General features: G+C 44.0%; 1 protein-coding gene and 1 gene segment (V, D, J or C); both read right to left on the bottom strand.

Moving 5' to 3' along the window:
• LOC147716684 (Ig gamma chain C region-like) overlaps positions 1-27,043 on the bottom strand; it is a 520,390-nt gene that overhangs the window by 301,651 nt on the left and 191,696 nt on the right.
• LOC147716686 (uncharacterized) overlaps positions 1-27,043 on the bottom strand; it is a 241,853-nt gene that overhangs the window by 67,772 nt on the left and 147,038 nt on the right. Inside the window, exons 6-7 of the mRNA XM_086923644.1 lie at positions 18,701-19,009; positions 4,425-4,709 (exon numbers count right to left, since the gene is read on the bottom strand). Coding sequence (XP_086779770.1) covers positions 4,425-4,709; positions 18,701-19,009 — 594 coding nt within the window. The remainder of the gene's footprint in view (positions 1-4,424; positions 4,710-18,700; positions 19,010-27,043) is intronic.

Raw genomic sequence — 27,043 nt, 5'->3', positions numbered from 1 at the left:
TTTTCGACACCTGGAACATATTTAGCAGTGAATTGGACATTATGGCTCAGGCATTGCAAAACCAATTCCTTCAACAACCTGAGTACCCAAGTACAGGTGGCCCTCTGGCTATTAATCACCATGACTACGGACATATTGTCTGACCAGAATACTATACTCTTGTTTGCCAGCAGATCTCCCCACAAGTGCAAAGCCACCACTATTGGGAAAAGTTCAAGGAAGGAAATGTTAGTAGTCAGACCTCGCTCGATCCAGTCATCTGGCCAGCACTGCATACACCATTTTTGACCGAATATAGCTCCGAAACCAATACTACCTGCAGCGTCGGTGAACAACTCAAGATCCGTATTAGAGGAACAGGCTGCTCGCCACAATACCGTGCCATTGAAGTCCCTCAAAAAACTTTTCCAAATCATAAGATCCTCTCCAACTTCGGCTGAAAGCCTCACTCTGTGGTGTTTGGCCCGCAGCCCAGACATCGCCCTCGCTATACTCCTGGAGAAGGCCCTGCCCATAGGAATGACCCGCAGAGCAAAGTTCAGTTGACCCAGAAGAACTTGTAGCTGATGTAAGGTTACCTTCCTTGCCCCCAGGCAGCCATCGATAGCGGCCCTAAAGGCATCGACCTTGACTTTTGGCAGCCTGCACACTCCTGCTGTCGTATCAATCTCTATGCCCAGGAAGGTCAAACACGTGGCCGGGCCTTCAGTTTTTTCCGCCGCCAAAGGTACTCCGAGCGCCTCAGCCAAGCACTGGAAGCCCAGCAGGGCCTTCCTGCACGACTGGGAACCCTCGGGACCCATGAACAGAAAATCGTCCAGGTAGTGGACTACAGCATGTGAGTTGTCCGAGGCCAGAAACTGCTCAACCGCCCATTCTAGGAATCTTGCAAAAGTCTCGAAAACTGCACAGGCAATAGAACACCCCATAGGCATACACAAATCCAGAAAATAGTTACCGTCAAATGTGAAGCCCAAGAACCTGGTGTCGTCCGGGTGCACGGGCAGTAACCGAAAGGCTGACTCAATATCGGCTTTAGCCATTAGGGCTCCCTCCCCAAATGCCTGCAATTTCTCAATAGCCGTGTCAAATTTGGTATACTTCACGGAGCACAGATCCGGGTCTAACTTATCGTTTACTGAGAGCCCTGGGGGACTCGATAGATTATGGATCAGACGGAATTTACCCTCCTCCTTTTTCGGAACTAGACCCAATGGTGAGCAAACCAGATTAAGGGTAGGTGGTTCTGTGAAAGGGCCCCCAACCCGCCCCAATGCTACCTCCTTCATGATCTTCTCTCGAGCTGCCTCCATGTTTCGCAACACTGAGCTCTGGTTGCGAGGTGGGACATTGGAAGGTGGGGCTGAAGACGGGATACGAAAGCCAATTGTAAAACCATGCAGTAGGAATTGAGCCTCCCCAAGGTTATTGTACTTACTGAGGAGGTGTGTCAGGACATGCCGTTTAATTGGAGTTGGTAGCTTTGTCGGGGGTCTTAGTTGGCTTTCCTTTTGGGGCACTGTGGCTGACTTGTTCTTTGGGGTTACCAGTTTTCTTAAAACACCTAATCTCGGGATGAGAGGTACCCCCGCAGTAGGAACAGCAGTGTTTGAATTTACACGAGACCCCCCTGGTACACTCATTTCTATTAAACTGCCAGCAGGCCTGTTTTTTCTCACCGACCCCTTTGTCAGTCCGAAAGGACTGGTTCTGAGTTGCGGGTACTGGGGTAGGCGTTGAAGGGGTGGAATAAAAGACTGTATGCCACAAATTGATCTCCCGCTGGTCCCATGCTATACCCGGGTGAACTGCCTTCATCTGCCTGAACATTTTATCATATTTCAGCCACCCCTGGCCTGGAAACTCCGTTGCCGCTCCATGTATCAATGATATATAGCTCATCATTTGTGGGCCTAAAACAGGATATTTCTCAAGCATAACAGCGGCATATATTGCGAATCCCGTGATCCAATTCTTCATGGACCATTCTACCCATGATTTCTTCTGATTGTAATCTCCCTCCTTTCCGGCTTTGGGCTTTCCGGCCGCCACCCCCGCATTGATAAGGTCGAACACTTCTATGTATTCGCTTCTGAGTATCCTGTCCTTCATATCTGCTGGCACATGCCAAGTTATCCCCGCGGACGGCGATAAGGTCATCGAGGAAGAACCGAACATTAGAGGGCTGAAAGCTAATAATGGGGAACCAGCTGGTTGCCCCCCAAACCCTCCATGTATCTGGCCATTAGAGGGACCCGCGACATCAACCACGGCATTCGCCCTTGAGCCCTGACTTGGACACCCTAGATTAGAGAAAGCAGTCATCGCTAAGGGGGACCCATGAGCTGTGTAGGCAGGAAACATTGAGCTTACCGGGCTGCTACCTATCGCTTGACCATGCGACCCATATAATTGCCTCCCTGGTAACTGAGCGACCCCCCCGGGCTGAACCCAAACTTGCGACACTCCGCTACCCGGCTGTGCCACTACTGGCGGTAACATACCGTGCGGTCCGGACCCCTCCACAGAAGTGACGGGGAATCCTCCTTTCTGCGTAGGCCTAGTAGCCCCATACTGCCCTTCGGCGTCATCTGGGTCGTTTTCTGCGCCTGAGTTCGAATCAATTGTCTCTGGGGCCTCCTCCTCACCTGGTGATACTGGTCGCGAATCCGTCGGCCTAGACCGTTTGCCTCTTGCCGAGCTTCTAAGCTTTTCTGGGGTCTGCTTCGCTCTTTTGCCTCTCCCCCTCTCCTCCTGAGAGTTCGCATCTGCTTTAGCCCCGTCTCTCATATTCTTTAGTACCCAATCCATGCCCTTTTCTCTCGTGAACTCCAGCAGTTCCGTAAAGGCAAGGAATTCCCCCTTCTTGGCTGCGGGTTGTTTACCCTTCGGTACCTTCTTCGACGGCATCCTGCACTTAAAGAAAACAACGTTAAAACTTATCGAAAAGAACGCAAACGACTTTTTTAGGCCCACCGCGCCGCGGATGGGCCCGGACCCAGGGAGTCAGATGATCAAGCGCCAGCGCTCGCCCTCCCCCTGGACACGAGGATTTACCGCGGCAAAACCCCCCCCCCTGCAAACAATGTTCAAATCCAGAAACTAAGCACGAAAGCTGTAAAATAAGGAAATCTAGCACACACTGCAAGGCCCGCTAACCTAAACCACGAGTCGGATTAACTCTCGCTGTAAACTCCAACGCGATGCTCCCACGATGTCTTCTCTTGGAGACGTCCGACTCCTGGATGATCAGCGGACAAAGAGGGGGCCTCTAGGCTGGTCGCGGGCTTTTAAGCCTCGCGCTCTACTAACACTTCCGGGGCGTACCTCGTGCTTTGTTCCCATTGGTCCTGACGCGACGCTCACTTCCGGGTCACGCAACCCGGAAGTGAACCGGCTCCGGGTCGGCCCTTTGGCTGCCACTAACGACGCCATTCCCCCATGGGGGTTGCCGCCTTCCAGGATGTTGACTTAAGGAGGTTTGGGATGTAAGTGTTCTGCCCTATGGAGTGAGGTATAGCAAGGTATTCTTTCATTTTATGTTATATTGTTATTCTACAGCTATTGTTGTGAACTTTTTATATTCCTTTGTATGAGGATGGGTATGTGTTCTGTATTGTTATAAATAGTTATAAAGGATGGGTGTGTGCTCTGGGTTTGTTATCTTTCTAATGTATGTCCTGATTCTAATGATGCGACCTACAATGTCACTGATGTTCTAACCATGGTATGTGATAGATTGAGGAGCTAGGTAAACGACTCCTGGTGTGGCTCTGTACCTTGGGAATAACATAGTTTTACTAAGCAAATTGTGTGGATTGCTTCACTACAGGTACCTCTGTTGAAACTAACACTTAGGCATTACAATAGCAGAGAAACTGTTTCTCAGATACAGAAATGACCTATAGGTTGAATGTTTGTCAAGGCAGTAAAGTATATCTTAATACTGACGTTCACATTAGACTTTAGAACACTTCACTAAATGTTAGGTCTCTTGTAACCAATGGTTATTAAGTCTATGATGCCTCCTTGAAGTTACATCTAGAAAACTGTCATCTCCAGAAGCTCATATCAATTAATTGGTCTTCCGAAGCATAGATTTACTCAAGAGAGATTGAAACTGACACTGAATTGTTCAGTTTAGCAAAGTAAAAGCCTTTGGAATGCATGGAGTATTTTTCATTTTCCTCACGCTTTGCTAAGGAAGGGACTGCGTGAGATCACAGATTAGGCAATACGAAGTGAATTCATGCCGATTTTCGAGGCTTAGTATATCCCCAAAGATGCTGAAAAGAGCTCATAAATGGGAGAAGGTGAAAATGTATTTCCGGGTATTTGTGAAAGTGAGTAGTAACTGCATTGCAGTTTTACAAGATGCCACTGTCCTCACAAACTCTACCATTTACTTGTCTCTGAGTGCTTACCCGATTGCAGGAGGATTGTTCGTTTCGGAAACATGACAGAAGGATGTTGCAGCTGGCACGACAAATTCCTTGTTTCTCTCCATTGTTTAAGAGTAATGGGCAGAGTACTCTTTGTCAATGTTCCAATAGTGGAAGAATTTGATGGCACACCTTTGCCGTTCAGTTCCCAATTCACACTGGCATTTTTTACTTCAGACATGCAGATGGCAACAGACTTCTTGTGTTTAAAGAGTTCCTCAAAAGAGGGCCTGGTGATGTTTGTTAATGGAATAGCTCTTTGGTGTCCTGCAAGGAAACAAATGGAAGAATATGTCAATATGTATTCTGCATTGTTCTTTAACTGTTAAAATCAGTTTATAAATCGATGTAACTCGTTCTCTTCCAGCATCTAGCTTAACCTTACATTTATTTTGCGGATGTAACATGGGACACCTATTCTTGCAACATGTTTATTACTACAAATCTGTTGCTTTTCCTGTGACAAGAACAAATCTTTCCAGATGGAAGGGGGCAACATGTATTAGCTGTGATCAAGGCCACTCTCCCCCATTCTGCCAGCATTAATGGTATACGACTTAGTGTGCTCTGACCTCATTAGCCTTATGGAATGAAAATTTTAACTGGTGGCTGACAGTGCCATAAACCTAACTGGCTTGCAGAAGCAATGGGAGGACAAGTAGATAACATTCCCCTGCTTTACTCACTATCTAGAGGCATCAACAAAGCATATATCTCACCTGACCGGGGCATACCAGTCAAGCAGAAACACAGACTTTACATGTGAACAACTCACTTGTCAAGCATGAGAATGACAGTGCCCCATCCCTACAAGTTCCCATCAGCACATGGCTGACCCATGACAGCCCCACTGACCTTCAAGAAGCAATGCCTTCATATTGAATTGACTTTATCGATGCATTACACTAAAGCGTCCAGTGTGATATATGATGCTAAATGCGTGACATCTGCAGCTATCTAGACACATTGGGACCTCAACACAAAGGTAACCCTGGGCAATTCACCATTTCCGACTGTAAAGTTACTCAGCGGTATTGACTTACATGTCTCCAGCCCCTGAATCAGGGGGTGGAGCATAATTTACGAATGTGAAGTTACTACAACCAAAAAGTAGCATTAGTAACTTTAGCACCACTTGGCCAATTACTGATTCTGCAGCACTCTGCCAGAGAAAATAATGGAATCAGAGAAGTAGAATCCCCTTGGAAATACTGCTTAATCCAAATAATGTATTTCGGCTTTTTAAAATATATAAAAATATATATATATATATATATATATATATATCAACACGATCTCACCAACGCGATCCTTTCTGCAATCCTTTGAAAGAAACAACAATGGAGCCGTGGCCTCAGGTTTCGGTGCAGTTTTATACAGAACACAATGTGTGAGATCGTGTTGATACAAGGGGGCGGCTACCCCTGCTGTGTGCCCGCCAAGGAAAGAGGCTTGGGAGAGCTACAGACTTTGTGTTGATATATATATATATATATATATTTTTAAATAACTACTATGTTTAATGATAATACATTTTGATTAATACCTCTGCACTAACTATTTAGAAATGGTATGCTCTGTCTCAGATATACTAGCATGTTAGAGGTACTGTCCTGACTTATAACAGACTGGGTCACTTCAGAAACATTAATCAGCCATGTGATCAGTTTGATCTAATATTAAGAGCTTTCAAACACACTGAAAGACATATGACTATCTCTTCCCCATCCATGTCGACTTTTGAGAGAGATAAATAACATGTGGCTGGCTCTAGCATTAAACATCCTGCCGGTTGTACTTATGCCTGATATGTGACCAAATTGGAGCTGAGTATTTCTAAGACCCACTAGCTTTTCAAATGGGGGTCACAAAAGAGTCTTAACTTTCTTCTTTCGCATTCTACAATTTCTTGAAGGCTCCAGTGTGACTTATGCTTAAATGTTTACGGACGACCTGTGTGCAAGGATGTTTGTGTATAGCACATGAAAACCAAGTTAATACACAATATGGGCTCAGTATAGTATCCTACAATGACGACACCTAGCTCATCCTCTCCCTCACGAAGCACCCTGAAGACACCAGACTCAGCTTCCAGACGGAATGAAGGATGTCGCAGTCTGGATGAGCAACAGCTGCCTAAAGCTCAACTTGGAGAAGACAGGCGTTCTTATCCTTGGACCCTCCCCCTCCACTTGGGACAACACTAGGTGGCCCTCTGCCCTCGGAAACCCTCCCATCCTCACGGACCACGCCCAGAACCTCGGCATCATCCTAGACTCCTCCCTCACCATCACCCACAAGATCAATGCCGTCGCCTCCACCTGTTTCATCTTCCTCCGCATCCTCCACATGACATTCAAGTGGATCCCTCCCCCAAGCTAGAACGATTGCACCGACACACTTATAACCATGAGACTGGACTACAGTAAAACCCTCTACGCCGGAATCAACAAATCCCTCCTTCACACACTCTAGACCATCCAGAACGCCGTGGCCCGACTCATTCTCGGAACCCCATGAGACGAGTACATGACCCAACACCTGCGAGACCTCCATTGGCTCCCCGTCGAGAAGATAGTAACCTTCAAGCTACTAACTCACGCCTACAAATCCCTCCACTACATAGGACCCAAATACCTCCCAAAAGAAACCTTTGCTCCGCCGACCTCACCCTAGCAGAAACACCACACATCCACAGAACCAGAGCAGGGTAAGAGCCCTCTCCCACGTCTCCCAGTCAACATCAGATGCTCCCCTACCCTGCACATCTTCAGGAAGAACCTCAATACCTGACTCTTTGCCCCCCCCCCCCCCCCCCCTGTCCCCACCACTAGCCCCTCGAGACCCTCACGGGGAGTAGCACACATTAAAAAAAGCCTGATTGATTCATTGATGGCACTGGTATTTTAGAACCCGGGTCTTCACTTTACCTACCTAGAGCACTATCTTTCATTTCTATGAAAAAACGAACCTCCTTATTTTATCAAGAAGATTTTAGGTGTGCCACACTTTTCTCATCAATGCAAAATGTAGGTGCTCTATTTGTTCATTAGAACTCTGTGTGGTGGGAGGGAACAGGCAGGAAACTGACCACGCTGGGCAGGCAGGAAGGGCAGGGAGAGCACAACAGACCATGCAGGGAAGGTGAGAGGGACAGAGGCTGGACATAGAACTATGGGGAGAGCAGCAAGCCAAACACGTAGGTCAGGCATAAGAAACTGTGGCAGTACAACAAACCATGGAAGATTGAAGAGCGGTGCAGTGGCAACATAACAGACTGTGGAAGGCAGAAGGATTGGTTAGGGGTACAGACTTGGACAATGGAGGGCCGGTAGCAGGGGCAGTAAGCCAACACACAGTGCATGCCTCAGGGCTAGTGGCAGCACAATAGACCACATGGGGCAGACAAGAGAGCAGTGGAAGTGCAAAGGATTATGAAGGGCAAGAGGGAGGGGATATGGTAGCTGTTTCTTTTCTTAGCTTCTAATGTATTATAAATTGAGCTTGTGCTAATGCAAACCAAATCTGGGCTTTCTTCCACTTTGGAACGACATTACAGCACACCATGTGATTTTAGCTGTTACTGTTTTCCTACTTTAATAAAGAATTGTGAGCTTTGCATTGAGACACAGGCACTTTTCCCAGCACTTTAATAATGCTGTACCTAACCAAGGACAACCTAGCTGTCACAGAGCGTATTGTATAAGGTGTTTTAATTCATCTTTAATTCATCTTACCTGCAAAAAGTCCGAGAACCTTTGAATTCAATGTAATAGTGTTTAAGAGATTCTTCAAATGTATTCTGCAGTAAAATGTTGCTTCTTGCTTGTTTCTCATTGGTGCATAACCTTGAGACCAATGTACATGTGTGGTAATGTATGAAATCCTTTGTCTGAAGTTCTATAAAAGGGACAGCTTTTTATTTGTTTGGAGGAACACTATTTCCCATTCCTAGAAGGCACATCTATGTTTGATTTACTATTGAACTTTACTGAGTACTTTGTACTTATTCAAATGCCTTGATGCCAACCTTATGCGATTGTCTGTTTTATATATTGTAGGATTTCCAGATTAGCAGCTGAAGTAAGAAGCTCAAGGCATAAAGGTAGTAATAATGCCAGGTTTATTCCATAAGACAAGGAACTCATCCAAGCCTCAGCCAGAACAGGTGAATCTCACAGTGGTTTTCAAACATACACATTCCAATAAGAAGTACACTAGAATGTAGATCATCACTGTACAATTCCAGGTAACTAAGGCAACAGAGGTAAAGACATGACATGAAGAACAGAGGGATATCACACATACCCTGTCTCAATAATTCTTTTTATGAACCTTTCAAATGTCGACCCATGTCTGTCATTCTTATTGAAAACGATACCGTTAGAGAGAGATCCGATTGGGGAGCACCAAAGTCCATGTAGGGACCACACCGCTCCCATTCTGAGCCACTGCAATGCTCTTGGTAATGAACAGAGAGACTGATCTTGTAGCAAAGCTGATGGTTCCAACTAGATCTGCTCAGCACTGAATGAACCTATTCGGCTATAGAACCAATTACTGAACCGTCAAGGGTCAGGCGGTCTTGCCTCGAGATTCAAATTGACTCAGCCACAACTCCCAACACTGAAGACTAGTTGGCTGTAGCAGCAACCTGGAGAAGAACGACAAGGGGATAAATAGGGACCCATGCACATGCGAAGGATGAGTAAGATGTGAGCTACAATACAGTGCATGCTTAGAGTTGTAGTAGGTGTATTGTGGTGGAATTCAGTGAACGGGCTTTGAGTTGAATTATTATGCAGTAGTAGCTCTTGGACTTGTTGGAATGGCAGTTATTGTATTCTTCACATCATTTTTTGTTTTTTGAGTTATTACATATATGTTATAAAGTCAAAGAAAGTTACCTCTGAGAAATCTTTTGCCTGATATGGTGAGGTGTAGTGTGAGGGGCTATTAGTCACACCAAGACAGAGACATAATCCTTCAACTTGTGTGAGAGTATTAACCAAGCTCCTCAGTGGTGGTACATTCCTTGGTGCACAGGAGTGAGCAAGCTGAGTAGAGTTACTATCACAGGTGGAGAGTCTACTGCTGTGTGAGAGTAGGCAGTCGTCTAGGTACTGTAGAGATTTCTGGTTAGAAGAAGCAGACAAGATGTTAATTAGTTCAGGAGATCCTGGCAGTATACAGGTGCTTACATCATTTGGTGCCATGCAGGGATTTTCTGCCAAATGCTGAAGCATGACTGCAAAACCGTAACCTTTGAATAAGAGGCGCTGGTACTGTCAGGCAGATCATGAACACAGGAGTAAAAAAAGTGTGTGAGATTGGGATAAAGAGTGCCGAAAACCACTGTTGGAATGAGAAATCTCTTTTTGAAAAGAGAGAAACATGTAAATAAGGAAGAGAAATTCCTATCTGAATGCACTCTAGCATGAGAAACAGCTGCAAAGAAAGGATTTTTCACTTGTATGTTATCTTAGTCAATGGCACAAATATACGTCCAAAGATGGAGAATTACAGTTCCCACTGTGTGGGACTTTCCACATTCCCATAACAGAATATTTGAGAATGAGAATGTATGATTGGAGACCTAATGAAATACCAGTATTTGTAAAGTGCACAGCTACCTCCAAAGTGGTGTCCCAGTGCTGGGGGCCGTCGGGAAGATTAAGCAAGCTGTTGCTCAGAGTCACATGGTGCTGGGCTAACCTACCGCAGGGGATTGAACCATGAACCCCATGGTCCGGAGTCGGGCACCCTGGCCGCTGTGCCACACCTCTTCCACCTAAGCCTGGGCCAACAAAGTTTGAGGCTCAGAACCTTTGGGAAAAAGTTGCAAATGAGACGAAAATAAAGAAGTTTGCATTGAAAGTCCGCAATAAGGCTTATATCCTGGATAAGCACACAAGATGATGAGAGGATGAAGAGATGGAGTGAGGAAGTCATTGAGACAATTGGAGCTTACTCACTGATAGAGAGCAAGGAAGAAAAAAAGGGAAAGCCTAGCAAGAATAGGTGAAGTAGAAGCAGAGTGTGAGGAGGAGGACACCTTCATAGATGAGTTCCTCCGAAGAAGACCACCCCCATATAAGGCAGCATCCACAGTCAGCAATACAGCTCAGGCAGCATATGCCGTAACCCCTTTGGAAGCTAGTACACCCCCAAGTTACACAGAATCTACTGTTTCACCCCTTGCTTAGACCTCGACACCCATGACAATAGGCACAGAACACTCATCCGACACACCCAACATTTCCCCTGTCGTGACAGCCATTAGCATGCTATTAAGCCATACCCTTCTGAGTGTCTCCTGGGATCCCACAGACATATCCAGCACAGTAGCACCAGGCCCTTCTCAGGGAGAGGTTTTGACAAACCCTGTCGCTGCAGGTCAGATAAATAATGTAACTCTACCAGTTAACCCACAAGAACAGACTCATCAGAGACTTAATGTGCCCAATCGAAAGCTGAATTTGCAGAAATCATTTAGGGTAATGTAGGGATGGACTTGCTAGGACACTACAATGAAAGCAAGTTGCTTTACAAGAGCAAGGAAGCTGCAAGAGTGGTGTGAGAGACACATGCGAAAATGGAGAGAGTGCCGGTCGAATGTGGAATTGATTTGACTCATAGAAAGAAGTTTCAAAAGAATGCCCAGATGATGATGGGTGGCAAACAATTGAAGTTATTGAAACTGATAGAATCAAAAACGTGTGTAAGAGAGCTGATCGAGATTATTAGGGATTGGAGTGAGACAGAGAAATTTAGAGAATTGTGGTTTTAGAAGGAAAAGTTCAAGGTAAAATGAAAGAAGGAAGTTGCCAAAGACAATGAGGGAGAAGTTTCAGGGGAGGTGGCAAAGGAATACCCTTTAAGGAAAGTACAGGGAGGAACATATGTACATGTCCCGTGGTCCCGGACAGATCTCTTCCATTTAACAAATGTTCTTCTCAGGTTCAGGGAAAAGTCAGAAAAGTGGTACACACAGACAGAGCGGATTATGGCTATTTCAAAGGTTCCGTGGGAGGATTTGGATGCGTTGTTTGAAGTGGTGGTCCCAAAGGGCCTATGGTAAGAATGTAAAGGAGCAGTAGAATGGCTGACACAGGAACCCACTTCGCAACCGGTCAAGAACCCACTTAGCCCTCGTTAAGACCAAATGCACTGCAGCCATTAACCACCTAAAAACTAAGGTTCCTCAAAAGGAAATGAATTGGCCCAAGATCTTATGACTGTGCCACGAACCTAAGGAGTCTGTACATGCATATTTAGAAAGGTTAATGCAGATGTACAGGAAACATATTGGTCTAAGTGACTTGGATACACTATGGTAAGGTTTCTTGCCTCCTCTGTGCAGGAACTGGGACCTGAAATTAGCAATCAGATTATTAAAGGTGTTCTTTGCTGGCAGAGTAAACCCATAGATGAGATCCTGCAGTAGGCAAACTATTGTAGCGATGTGCTAGTGGTTAAATGCAAGGGACTGAAAGACAAGTTCATGATCACACATACCAATTTGGCACAGAATGGAGGTGTGAAAGAATCTGAATTACCCATTTAAGGACTTGAAATTGACCCCAGTGCAGGTATAAACATTCAAGCAGTCTGCATGGCATATGGAGGAAATGCCCTGTGAGTAGGAAGAGGTTGTGGAAGTATGTCCAGAAAGAGTACAAGTGCCTTAAAGACAGTTACCCCAAGTCACATTGGTATCAAGATCAGGCATTGGAAGTGGGAATGTTGCTACAATCCTGATAGAGCAATGATTAATGCCCAAGCGCAAATTTTGCAGTGTCGGGAGAGCATCCCACAGTACCCAGACCTCCTATGCCAACCTCAAAGATCCAGAAATCAGGCATATCACAAAATTCCCCTGGACCTATGCAGATGCAAGGAGGAAATCCCCATTTCCAATTAAGCAACAGAAGTTCCCCATAACCCATACATATACCACACTGCTCAATTCCCATTATGTTTGAGAGCTCCACAGATTTTGGACAGGCCCAATGACGTGCCTGAGTTGGGAGGAGTAGTGCACACTTGGCACAGTCTTAGAAGTGGATCAGGGTGGTCCATACATAGATGGATATGTTAACAGGCATCTCGTGTCCTTCTTGATAGACACAGGAGCCACTAGTTTGACTGTTAGAACAGTTGAGGGCCTGAACCTAAGCCTCATAGGAAAAGAAGTTCAGGTTGTTGGCATTACAAATCAGCAGTTTATCAGTCATATTTCTGCCCCAGTTCCAGTAAACATCAGACACATCAGAGAACAATACTAGTTTATTGTGTGTGATTCAAGTCCTGTAAATTTGCTAGGAAGGTATCTTCTGTGTAAGCTCAATTGCTTCATATACTGTATGGAAGACAGAGCAGGTATAGAGATCCATGCGGCAGATACCGAGTTTAAATTAGAGGCACCGGAACTTCTAGTCAGGTTATATACCATCATTACTGAAAAAGACTAACCCATCGATTGAAAGAGACAGTAAGAGAAGATTCTTGGCATTTCGCCGAGAACGAGATTGGGTTCATTAAGAGTGCCAAACTTCTAAAGATAACCCTTCGGCCCAATGCAGTATTTCCCAAACACATCCTTACACAATTATCCCAGCAGCCATAGCAGGAATCACCCCCATCATTGAGAACATGATAGAACAGGCCATTCTAAAAGAGGTCGTTAGGAATCACTGTAATTTTCCGATTATGCCATTTCAAAAAGCCAATCAGCAGTGGAGAATAGTGCAAGATTTAGAAAAGATAAACCATATTGTCATTCAAAGCTATCCTGTGGTACCGACCCCTGCTGTGATCCTGTTCCAAATTCCCCCAGAAGCTGAGTGGTTCATAGTGATTGACCTTTGTCAGGCCTTCTTCTCGGTTTTCCTTCACAAAGAGAGACAGTTTCTATAGTTTTGAACGGCCCAAGCACCTGCATGTTGATAGTATGCTTACTTGTAATCCGGGCCAGGGGAAGTGAAGCCAGACCCATTAGGGGTCTGGGCCAAACGCCAGCTAGAGGCGCAGAGCTCCTCCCCCGCAAATACCCCACTCAAAAAGGGCAACCAGGATTTGGCAAGCTTGAAGAGGTGAGGGGGATAAATAGGGGGCAACAGGCCCAAGTAGGCATACCACTCACCCACACCACAAGGAACGGGCAGCCACAAGGGTAGAGGTGAGGTGAAAGAAACTCAGGGAAGATGTACAAAAGAGAGAAAATTTGCTAGAGGTAGTTGGAAGGCTCACCCAGTGTCCTTGGGATGCCCACGGCAGGGGCACTGAGGGAGCTAATGATGGCACACAGCCACAGGCAGAGTAGATGTGACGCTCACACAGTGTCCTTGGGATGCCTCACGGCAGAGGCACTGAGGGAGCTAATGATGGCACACAGCCACAGGCAAAGTAGATGTGACGCTCACACAGTGTCCTTGGGATGCCTCACGGCAGAGGCACTGAGGGAGCCGAGGGCGGCCTACCGCCATAGAAAGAGTAGATGTGATGCTCCCGCAGGACCCTTGGGATGGGTACAGAGGGAGCAAAATGGAAGAGTAGATGCTCAAATAAGGTCCTTGGGATGCCACACGGCAAGGACCACTGGGAGCAAGAAGGGGCCACAAAAGGGTAGGGCAAGCGGGACGGCACTTGCAGCCCGGGCAGGTCTCGATGGACCCTTTCAAATTGGTGGCAAGTTGAAGCCTTGACTCGTGAAATAGAGGCCCAGACAGGTGGCCCTTCCCTTCCCTGGAACTTGAGGAGGCTGGGTCCATGCAGCTACGAAAATAATTGCAAAGACAAGGAATTATATTCTCATGAATATTAAGAGAGTATTAGTATAACCATGATTTTGCATATGTATAAACATGCTATGTTGAATAAACTGTGACCTTTTTTGGCATCAAAGCACATTGTCAGTGGTTTGATTTGATGGGCATGAGGGGCGCAGTTGGTTGAAGCAAGGGAGGGGGGACAACTTGCCTCCTGGAAGTGATTTATGAGTCCTCTCTGCCCACACAAATGGACACACAGTGATCTAGCTGAAGCTCTCCTTCTGAGCTTAGAAAGACCTTTGAAGAAATGTAAATTAACGAACCACTTGCAAACCCCGAGCAGGCATCACCCAGTCACCATAAATTCCGCGTTTTAGAATCAAGATTCCAGTCACGGCCAGAAAGAGCATTAGCTTGTTTACACCTGCGTGTGCCTGGCACTGTTGTCTGCAGATGTGTTTACTTTAAAACCGAGACATCTGTTGTATGGGAATGTGATGCCACAGTATACAGCAGATGTGATCCGGGGGGATTCAATAATGCTACACACAGCTCGTTTTGTGATATATGATCCACAAGGCATGTCGAGTGGCTTGTAAATACTCTGTGGGTGTTGTGTGTTTGGCTTTTGCATGGTTTAGCTGGGTTTCGTTGGCACTACATTGTTTTATCCAACAGGGGGTTTAAAGCAGTGCAGTGAATAGCTAAGTAGCAGATTTGGTTGTACGCTGTAACGGGAAACAACATCTCTATGATTTTATTGAAATGTTGTCATTGTTTCAGCAGCCTATCCGGCTTGAAGGACTGAGGGCTTAGCCACGATCAGCTAACAGTATATTGATGACAGAGTGGATGGTACATCTCGTGTTAGCTTTGCATGTCCCCAGTCGTCCTTAAGGTGCATTGTTTTGAGTATTCGGTCAGATTTACTCGGTAAGAGAAGAACGCAAATTGAGGAATAAATGAGCACATGAGGTGCAAAGGTTAAATGTCAGGTTATCACCACAGTACTGACACACAGTGATCTAGCTGAAGCTCCCCTTCTGAGCTTAGAAAGACCTTTGAAGAAATGTAAATTAACGAACCACTTGCAAACCCCGAGCAGGCATCACCCAGTCACCATAAATTCCGCGTTTTAGAATCAAGATTCCAGTCACGGCCAGAAAGAGCATTAGCTTGTTTACACCTGCGTGTGCCTGGCACTGTTGTCTGCAGATGTGTTTACTTTAAAACCGAGACATCTGTTGTATGGGAATGTGATGCCACAGTATACAGCAGATGTGATCCGGGGGGATTCAATAATGCTACACACAGCTCGTTTTGTGATATATGATCCACAAGGCATGTCGAGTGGCTTGTAAATACTCTGTGGGTGTTGTGTGTTTGGCTTTTGCATGGTTTAGCTGGGTTTCGTTGGCACTACATTGTTTTATCCAACAGGGGGGTTTAAAGCAGTGCAGTGAATAGCTAAGTAGCAGATTTGGTTGTACGCTGTAACGGGAAACAACATCTCTATGATTTTATTGAAATGTTGTCATTGTTTCAGCAGCCTATCCGGCTTGAAGGACTGAGGGCTTAGCCACGATCAGCTAACAGTATATTGATGACAGAGTGGATGGTACATCTCGTGTTAGCTTTGCATGTCCCCAGTCGTCCTTAAGGTGCATTGTTTTGAGTATTCGGTCAGATTTACTCGGTAAGAGAAGAACGCAAATTGAGGAATAAATGAGCACATGAGGTGCAAAGGTTAAATGTCAGGTTATCACCACAGTACTGTAAATGTCCCTTGATAACCCGGCACAGTACTTTGCACAGCCCATGTTACAAGTTGCATTTGCTTTACAAGGACTGTATCTGGGCCAGTACTCACAAAGGCCTGTTTGTGAAATGTTATGGTAACGGCATCGATTTGGCCTCTGTCTTCTGGTTCTGGTTATTCAACCTGTGCCCGCCAGTTCTGGATATTTAACACCTGTCCTCTGGTTCTTGTTATTTAAGCTCTGTCCCCTGGCTCTGGTTATTTGAACACTGCCCTGTGGTTATTTAACCTCCGTCCCCTGGATATTTACCCACTGTCCTATGGTTATTTAACCTCTGTCCCCTGGATGTTTACCCACTGTCCTATGGTTATTAAATTTACCCACTGTCCTATGGTTATTTAACCTCTGTCCCCTGGATGTTTACCCACTGTCCTATGGTTATTTAACCTCTGTCCCCTGGATGTTTACCCACTGTCCTATGGTTATTTAACCTCTGTCCCCTGGATGTTTACCCACTGTCCTATGGTTATTTAACCTCTGTCCCCTGGATATTTACCCACTGTCCTATGGTTATTTAACCTCCGTCCCCTGGATATTTACCCACTGTCCTATGGTTATTTAACCTCCGTCCCCTGGATATTTACCCACTGTCCTATGGTTATTTAACCTCCGTCCCCTGGATATTTACCCACTGTCCTATGGTTATTTAACCTCTGTCCCCTGGATGTTTACCCACTGTCCTATGGTTATTTAACCTCTGTCCCCTGGATGTTTACCCACTGTCCTATGGTTATTTAACCTCTGTCCCCTAGATGTTTACCCACTGTCCTATGGTTATTTAACCTCCGTCCCCTGGATATTTACCCACTGTCCTATAGTTATTTAACCTCCGTGGTCATATAACTTCCATCCCCAGGCTCTTGATATGTACCCTCCATCCTCTGTCCTCTGGTTATTTAACCTCTTTCCTCTGGCTGTGGTCATTTAACCTCTTTCCTCTGACTCTTTCTCAAATCTGCTTGAAAATGCACCATTTGTCCACAATTTTTTTCAAAATTTTCAGAGGGGGAAAATGCCCCCAAGCCACCATAGGTAGTTCGCTGTCGCTCGCTACGCTCCCTTACAGCAGTGCAGTACAATTGTTTTACGCTCACCATTTTCAAATGTCACTAGCTGCCACTGTTGCATGGGGATGTCTGGGGGGTGCATGGAACCCCCTTTACCTCCTACAGAGGTCCACCTTTTAAATGGCGCATTGTCAGTGCATCTCCCTAGGGCTGCTTTGACTCTGCGCCCGCTTCTGTAATATGGCGCGAGCGCAGAGTCAAAGCAATTCCCTCATTTACATAGGGCAGGCCCCTATGCAAATGAGGGAACACCCTCTGAAGGTAGAGCTGGTGCTTTAAGTGTGCTAGCGCTATCGGTATTATAGAAGGGGATGCACAAGCGTCTGTGCCCTCTTCTATATTACCAGAGTGCAACGGGCAGGCAAAGCGGGCGCAAACGCCCATTGCACTCCCGGGCACTTATTGTATTGTAATACGGCCCCTGCAGTTCACAAGTCTACCTTTATTATAAGCAAAGTGGAGTGCACTAAAGTTTCTGCCCCCACTTACCTCATGCAAAAAGTTTATTCCCAGGTAGGAAAAGTAGGAAACTTCTTCAAGATAAGTTTAATGTAAAATTGTTCTTGTTGAAAATGATCAACATTGGGTTGTTAATTTGCACCCCTTAGCTCTGAGCTCTGCTTCCCTCTACTTGCATTTCTCTGATTTGAGTTTACATATAGATCATCAGTGTAGTTCAATGTTTGACAGTTTTATTTAACTGCAAAGGAGCATTAACTCAATCATGGGTAGTGCGAGAATGTCCACATAGCACTTTCATCGTCTCATATACTAGTTTGCATTGCACTGAGGTGCTCACTTGGAGTAACAACTACCCCTAAGCCAAATTCAGGAGGAACCTTAAGGCTTGCACTTAATGTAACAGTTTAATAAAAAAAAATAGACGTGTTCTTTGTGACATTTTGCATTTAAAGGCACTTTAGGCGGAACATTAAGTGCTGTTTTTGTCAGCTTTGTTGATTTTCTGGGCTACAATTACTCTGAACCAACTTATTTGTATAAATCTTATCTTATAAGGTAGGGGAGACATGGACTTGTAGCTTAGTTGTCTTATTGCTACATATTCACCGTATTAACACAGGCTCTGACTTCATAGCATTATAATACACAAGCCCCTTTTCTCCACTGCACCAACCAAATTTTAACTCTGTTTCCTGAGGCAAGCATGTATTCCTGAATCAGACTGCATGACCCACTGTATTGTCATCGTATAGCTCTCTAATCCCTGATGGCATACCACCCAAGGTAAAATGCTGCATGGCTAAACACTTATAAGGTCCCAAAGGTGAGACCAATGGCTGTGCCAATTCTTGTTAGTCTCTGAGTCAAGGTAGAAAAGGAAATTGAGGCATATAGCAGTAGAAAAGATTAGTCTAGAAATGCATAATTTGGTGCAATTTGAAGCTGTGATTAGCCCTGAGGTATCTACAACTAGATCAGTTCAACTTTGACGACAAATTTAGCACCAAAAGAATTATTTAAAAGATTCGGAAATACAGATGCTTCTCAAGAACATGCCTATTTAGCAGGGTCTTCATAAATCTGCTAGTCAGTGCCTTCTTTAAAATACCACATGTTCTAAAGATTAAAAGTCTCACCTATAGAATGGACAGATTCCTCAGCCAGGGTCAGACCGGTTCCATTTCGGTAGTACACACGGCAAGTGTACGTGCGATCTTTCGCCCATTCCTCCTGTGTGAGGTGAAGGCTGCAGGTGCAATGAAATGTGCCAGGATGCAAAACTGTTGTTGAGTTGGCTGAGCAGGAACGCTTCTCTTTGTCCACTAGCCAAGCCATGGCAATCTTTTGTGAGACATAGCCCTCAGCTATACAGAGCAGTGTTTTATTGCGTACTCCTTCGAGTGCGTAGAGCAAAGTCACTTTAGGTGGGATTGGCTTCTGTCCAGCTGGAGGAGAAAAAGCAACATTAGTATGACACGAAATCAAAGAGGAAAACAGAAGTGTTTAATTTCTTTTATGTCTCTGCGAATGCATAAGTACAATTTAAAAAAATCGCAGCTTGAGTCGACAAAGAGCGAAAAAAGGGACAACGGCTTTTTCTCCAGACGGTATATTTATTATTCAAGCAATGCAGCAATTCATTCACAATGAAAATCCACAGGAAATAAAAACATATACAGTTTGTCTAATTATATACTTAGTGTACTTTATATATTACACTCAATCCATTCATTTTTATGGTCTGGCTTGACATCGCAGCTGTCACCAGACAATTATGTGATAATCGCAAGAGATGTGTTTTGGCTTTGCCGGCATGTTGGTAGCCAGGAGTATGTCTTGATTGGGCAGAAGTTGTGTGCGTCCACAAAAAAGTGCTTGCCCTCCAGGCAGCTGTGATGGTTTTGTTTATTTATCCAGCTGCCTGTACTTCAGCATTTAGGGTCACAAACATTATATTGAAATGCTATAAAAGTGCCTTTGATAATTTATGGTATTTGCATTTCCAGCAGCAATGGAAAGAGGGCAACCATGAAGAAAGTATTTTAGTTCAATCAGCCTCCCCTTCCATTACTAAATTTAGGGCGATATGTATCAAAATAGCATTTTGCGATTCTCAAATAGCGATTTTTTGCTAATCGCTATTTGGGAATCGCAAAATGGTATGTATGTAGAAATCAGCTTCTTTTTAGCGATTTCTTAAGATTCCTTCATTGCGATTAGCAAATTGCTAATCGCAATTAAGGAATAATTTCCCATTCATTTCTATGGGCCAGGAGGCCCATAGGAATGAAGGGGAAATTTGCGATTAGCAATTTGCTAATCGCAAATTGAGAATATTCGCAAGGGTGCAGGGGTGTCCAAAGGACACCCTGCTGCACCCCTGAAAATGACATGTGTGCGCATATGGCGCACATACATGCCCTAAGGGCATGTATGAGCGTCACATGGCACCTTTTGTTTTTAAAAAAAATAGCTTATTGAAAGGAATTCGCAACTTACCACCAACTTGAAGTTGGTGGTAAGTTGCGATTCCTTAGGGACAATTAGCAATATTTTATTGCATGATACATTGCATTTAAGGAATCGCACATTGTGCGATTCCTTACATGCAATCGCAAAATAAGGAATCACAAATTGTGCGATTCCTTATTTTGAACCACATTTGCTTCACACATACCATATTGAGAATTCGCATTCGCAAAGGCCGAAATTCGGCGAATTTCGGCCTTTGCGAATGCGATTTTCAATGATACATATGCCCCTTAGACTCCAGAGGGTAGATTTGTGTTTAAGAGCAGTATGGGATACCCAGGGCTACACTAATATAAATTAATTTTTAAGTCTGGCTTGACAGTGCAACTGTCAGCTGAACTTATATGATTGGCAAAAAATTACTTTCAGAATACTACTGAGAGAAGAACTTAGGGGCATATTACCAAGCAATAGCGATAATTATCGCTATTGCTTGGTTAGAGACAAAAAATTACCGCTGAGCTGCGGCGATTTTTATCGCAAATAAACCTTGGTATTACCAAGGTTTATCGCAAATGTGATAAAAATCGGCCGCAGTGCATGAATATCGCTGAAAAGTCTGCGATATTCATGCATTACCGAGCTAATGCTCTTAGCCATTTTATCCACCTCCCATTGGATAACATGGCTAAGAACTGCTCAGGGCAGGTGTTAGCTTTTAGAGATATTCGCGCTTAGCGCAAATATCTCCAAAAGTTGGTAATAGGAGATAGCGATGTTAGCGACTGTTTCCAGTCGCTAACATCTTGGCACGCCCACTTTGCATGTCATTAGTGATAAATATCACTGACATGCAAAGTGGGGCCCAAGACGGTCGCTATCTCCTACTAACTGGTGTTAGCGACAGCTAGGTAATAGGGAGATAATTTTATCTCCGCTTTCTATAAAGCGGAGATAAACCCCCTTGATAATATGCCCCTTAGTCTCCATCCACATTACTTCATCTGAGTACAGGATTTGATTGGGTATAATTTGTGTGCTTTTAATAAAAATACTTGTATTGCACATTTTAGTTTGTGTTAAAGCTTATTCTTGTTATAGGAATGAGTAACTGTACGTTGGTAATACTGACAAGCTATAGATCTGATTGGTACATTGGGAAAGTTGTTTTTCCAATGCAATAGGGCTGGTGTGCTGACAAAGGCAGTTGGCTTAGCTTATTAATTTTGAAAATCTATTGATAAAGCCAGTAAGCCTTTAATGGTTAGTTGTTATCACATTGTGCAACAGGCTATAGACATGCATTTTGTTACACGAACTCTCACTAATTTCTGTAGCAAACAAGGATTGTGGTGTTGGTTACCCTATGTGACAAACCATGGCTATAGAAGGTTTGCTCTGTGGTAATCCTTGTTAGGCCCTCATAGGAGAGTTAGTATTTGCTTAGCCAACTGTAATTTTGTATTCCTTAGTAACTTTATGATTGTGTATCCGATGGTTGCCTTGTGGAACATGCCTTGCTTAAACCTGTAACTTGGTTTTGGTGACAAGCTATAGGCCTTATTGGTGCATTGGGTTATGTCCATAGGTCTTGTCTGCTAATTATAAACTGTTATGACAAAGTCAGTTGGTCCAGCTTATTAATTGCAAAAATCCCTTGTTAAGGCCAGTAAGCCTTTAACAGTTAGTTGTTATCACATTGTGTTAGACAGATAGTTTGCTACACGTACTCTCACAGATTACCATACTAAGCAAGGGTTTTGGATTCAGCCTCCCACTGTGATGATTCTTGTTAGGTCCTATTGAGAGGAGTTGTACATTGTTTGCAAGCTGTATTTTTCTACATATTTGAACTGCGTTTGTGACGGTTGCAAGTTTATGTGCACTCGAGTAGGCCGGTGTTGGGTAAGGTGTAAAGCTAATGGCAAAGGTTAAAGGCTTCATCTGTTCATTGGGCCTGACCTACTTATTATGAACAATATGTGTTAAAGACAACAGACTTTTAATGATAAATCAATATTACACTCTGCTAAAGCCTTTATTGACAGGTATTTTGTTGTTTGGAATTTTACAAATTACATACAAGATAAGGGTATTGGCATTCATGATTCTCCTAAACAAACCATGGGTATAGAAGATAAGCAGTTCCTTGTGAGGCTGTCTTTGGATAAAAAGTATTTCGCCTAGCTAACTTTAACTTTTTTATACATCTGTAATTGTATGACTCTATGCCGAATAGTTGCCTTGGAGAAAGCTTAGGAGGTATGGTGACAAGCGAATGATAATAGAAATAGGCTTAATTTGTGTACAGGGAAATGGTATGCCAGATGCCATAGGTCGGGCCTCTGTATTATGAAAAATTATAACAAAACAATAGGCTTGGCTTATTTGCTGTGAAAAACATATAATAAATTCTAAAGGCCTCTAACAGTAGATTGTTTTCCCATTATGTCACAGTCTGTAGAATGGTATTTGGGTACATGTAATCTCACAGACTACCATATTGGGCAAGGGGTTTGGTGTTGGGCACCAATTCTGACAAGCCGAGGGAGCAGAATTTCACAGTGCTACTTCTGGTCAGGCCCTATTGAGAGGGGTTGTATATTGCTTTTCCTACAGTAGTTTTGTACATATTTGCAATGTCCAACTGAATGCATAATGGTTGCCAGTTTATGCACACGTCAGTAGGCCTGCAATTGGTAATGGTTAGAGGCCTTATCGGTTCACTGGAAAAACCATGGTGCTAGACAATTCTCACTATGATAACCTGTATTAGTTTCATCTGGTAGGAATTTATATAATTTTATCAACTGTATTTTGCTCATATTTGTAATTTTATGATGGCATTCCTAATGGCTGCCATCTGGGAAGGCTTATAACCAACATAGTAGGTCTGAACCGGTTATGGTAACAAGCCAGTGATAACTGCTAGAGGTCTGATTGGTTCACTGAGAAAAAAAGATTTCAAATGCTACAGATCTGATCTGTTTATTATGAAAAGTTATGATAAACGCAGTAGGACTCACATATTGATATGAAATGTATATATTAGTCAACAGGTATTTTAGGGTGGATTGTTAGTTCTCTATATTAACGCCTACAGGAAGGTATTTTGTTAAATGAAATGTCACCAATTACCTTTGTAGGAAAGAAATGTGATGTTTGTTACCACCTCTGACAAAACCCGGGGGGGGGGGGGGGGGATGATTTGCACTGTTATAATTTTTGCAAGAATCTTTTCTTATCTGTCTGCCAGGCTCTTGTATTAAATACATTTGTTAGACAATGCATCTATCTATCTATCTAGCTATCTATCTATCTATCTATCTATCTATCTATCTATCTATCTATCTATATCTATATACACACACACACACACACACACACAGGGCCTTTGAGTTAGCTCTGTTCTGCCATTGGTCTGTCTGAGTGTCATTTACACCCTGCTTACCTCCATGACAGCGTACGTATCACACCAAGGGCCACTCGCCTGCATTCTCAGGACTACTGCAGAAGCAAAGATCTTCCACCGCTTCCCCTTGAGGTTAATCCTTAGTATCAGAAGAGATGACTCATACTGGTGACTAACCCTGGAGGGAAGGAGGGGTCTGAGGAAAGAGACAGAGAGGGCGATGGTTCTCGTGTACCTGGAGCTTTAGTGAACAGGATGGTGGGTGAGTGTTAATCTTCCGTAGCACCACCTTTCAAGTTTTATTACCAAGGCGCACTCCTGCAATCAAGAGAGATAATCTGCAACAAGTAAGAATGACTTCAGACAACCATACAAAAATGCTTTACAAGCAGTCTGAGATGTGAGTCCTTAATGAAACATACCAAACAAGAATTACGGTAAGACATTTGAGTCCTTTTGAAGGGCCCTTGAGCACTGACTTCCTGCAATGAATCCTGCGCATGTATTCCTTAGCCTCTCCTCAGATGATTCTGAAATCTTTATTTGTCCTAATCTTGTGGTACTTCTCAGAACTAGTCCTTTTCCTTTAGCCAAGGCTTTCTTATTCAAACTCAAACTGCTAGGGTGTCCTTGATGAAAAAGTGGATACCAAAACGAGAAGCGTCTGGTTAGTTCACTAACCTGAGGTCCATGTAACGGTATGCAAATGCTGGAGCATTAAACTGCGGTGAGAGAATGATGATTGTAGTCAATATGATGGGGCACATCAGTGCTGACTGAATGCCCAGGTTGCATGGTTCAAGATTGTTAGGAGCTATCATGAACGGATGGAATTCCATGCGGGGTTGCTGCCCCCAGCTTCCAACCGAAGGTCTTCTTGGTTATTCTTGTTGCCGGAGGAGGGGTTCAGAACCCAAAGATGGCACTGGCAGGAGACACAGCTCTCTCTTCGGATAGACCAACAAAGCCAAGCAGTGGCTGTGTGTGAATTTCAAACCTTCAATTAGATTACTGGGCGTTTACTGTCAATTAGAAGGCTGCCTCTAGCAGGAGTCTCGGACAAGGAAAAAAAAGTGTTTCCTTTCAATTAGAAGGCTATCTCTGGCAGGAAACTGGGGGAGTAAATGAAGGCCTTTAATTATATGGAAGGGCAGATGAACAAAGAAACAACAAGCAAGCATATCAGGAAACCTTGAGGTCACCCGGAAACACAGGCTTTTAACTGATCAGCACCAAATGTTTGTTCAAACAAAAATTCTAAGCATTTGCATTTAGGTTAATAGATCTTTAAACAGTGCATAACAGAGTACATGGCACCAGCCTTGCTGGAAAAAGGTGAAGGTAAATGAGAATAAACAGCAAAGGCAGATGGGGGTATGAGAGTACTGCATGAGGTAATGGTTAAGTCCGCAACAGTCATTGGCTCTCATGCCCTATGAATCAAGGCATTTTCTCATCACATATTTAAATCCACCTGAAAAAAATTTGTGTGCTTCAGTGTCAGAGCTGGTTATGAGGCCTTTTGGTTTACATTTTTCTCCTTATATAGTTCCTCTTTCATTTCTTTGTTTCTACTCTTTTTATTTTATTATATCTTAAGATGATACAACAACTCTGCAAGCAGTCCTAATGGATCAATTGCTCAATGCATCTCAAGTATGCTGCATCCCATTTGGCCACCTCCTCTAAACCAGGAGACAATAGTGGAATGATATTGTTCATTATTTATCATTGTTTTACCACCCTAAGATGGTCAACCTATTGGCTGTAAATGTGGCAGCCAAGGTGGAACTTTAAATCAATGATACACTATTTGCAATTCCTCTGCCAGGTGACACCCACTACAATAGTTAGTTTTCTTATTGGAAGCATATCCCTGTCTTTTTAGACTGCAGCAGGTTTTCCTTTTTCTACTTGTATTCTTTTAATTTATTGTACATATGTTGTCAAATGTGTGTGTGTTTTATTGTGATTGTGTCAAGGGCGAATGCAAGAATGAGTCAGTAGATGGACAAAAGGATGCACAAATGCATAAATGACTGACAAATATATGTGACACAGAGATAATTTAATCGATGAGTCAGACCTATTGGCACTGAAATGCTCATCATTTATGTGTTTTTTATTCAATGCGAATGAGATATGGATATAATTACAGAATTACATATTTTCACCTGTGTAACAATAATAACTTAGAATGCATCAAATTAAACAAATAAAGTGGCATACTTACTCCATCCACATCTGATGGTAAATTATCTAATCCAATATAAATTTGTAGTTGGTTGCAAGCAAATGGGTGGAACGTGTTCGAAGGGCGGCCGCATCAAAGACAGGACCCAATATGTGTTTGGCACTTTCTCCTCAAGCATCAGTCTTTCTGTCCCCCTGGGGGCCAATCATGGTGATTGCCACTATCTACCCCCCCCCCCTCTGAGGGCATAAAACCCACTAGACACTAGAGAAGGTTTAGCAAACAAAAATTTACGGGGACTGACAACCATGGGCATGACCATGCCCCCACCCCAAAAAAGCAACACTAGTATTTCTGCCCACACTGGGGTGCAGATGGGGTGATTACTCTGAATCCCCCCCTCCAACGGGGGCAGCAGAAAGGCCACTATACACCAGGGAAAAGATAAAAATGTAGTGGTTGGGGCTGCCCACCATGGGCAATGCCATGCCCCCAACCCCAAAAAAGCATCAAAAGTCTTTCTGCCGCCGTGGGCAGATGGGGGTGAATACCTCCAATCAGATCCTCTTGGGGGCAGAAAGCCCACTGGACGCCAGGGGGAAAAAAAGAAAATGTAGGGTTGAGGGCTGCCAACCATGTGCCTGGCCATGCCCCCTCACCAACAGCGCAGCATCAGTCTTTTAGCCCTTGTGAGGGGACTCCCATTGACCTCGGTTTGATCTGTTCCTATCACAACCACTAGGCCCAGCCATACAAATGGCACAGCGTTTTTATCGGCACAAGTGAGGTAACACTGGGTGGTAGGAATATTGTGGATTCCAGAAGTTTCCATCACAGAAATGTAACTGAAGTGCATGATTTTAGCAAACTTTGAAGTTTGAAGGGCATTGTGGGTAAGAAAACCTCATGAGATCTATGCAAGGTACACCATCCTGGTATCCCAAAGTTGTTTAGTTTTCATAAATGTCTGTGGTTCATAGCTATACATGGGTGGCGCCACAGCACGGTCCCAAATCCTGCAAGTAACCCTATTGATGATCTATCAATGTAGCACTTTAGGGATTATTGTGTCATCCTCTTTTGAATTACCCACACAAGCGGGGTACCGTTCTTATCAGGGACATGTAGGAACTCAGGGTGGCAGGAAATGTGTGGCTACCCACAAATTCTAGAACGTTCCGTCACAGAAATGTGAGAAAAATTAGTTTTTCAGCAAAGCTTGATGTTTGCATGGGCTTCTGGGTAAAATGAGTCACACAGGTCATACACTCGTGGACTCTCCTAGTTGTCTAGTTTTCAGAAATGTAAAAGTTTACTAGGTTTGCCTAGGTTCCGGCTCAGCTATGGCACAAAATCCACAGCTCTCCACTTTGCAAAAAAGGGTCAGTTTTTAGTGGAAAA

Source organism: Lissotriton vulgaris, chromosome 5 (genome assembly GCF_964263255.1).
Source record: "Lissotriton vulgaris chromosome 5, aLisVul1.2, whole genome shotgun sequence".
Lineage (NCBI taxonomy): Eukaryota > Metazoa > Chordata > Amphibia > Caudata > Salamandridae > Lissotriton > Lissotriton vulgaris.
Note: the sequence above shows the minus strand (reverse complement) of the source record. Positions and strands in the feature narration are given on the sequence as shown.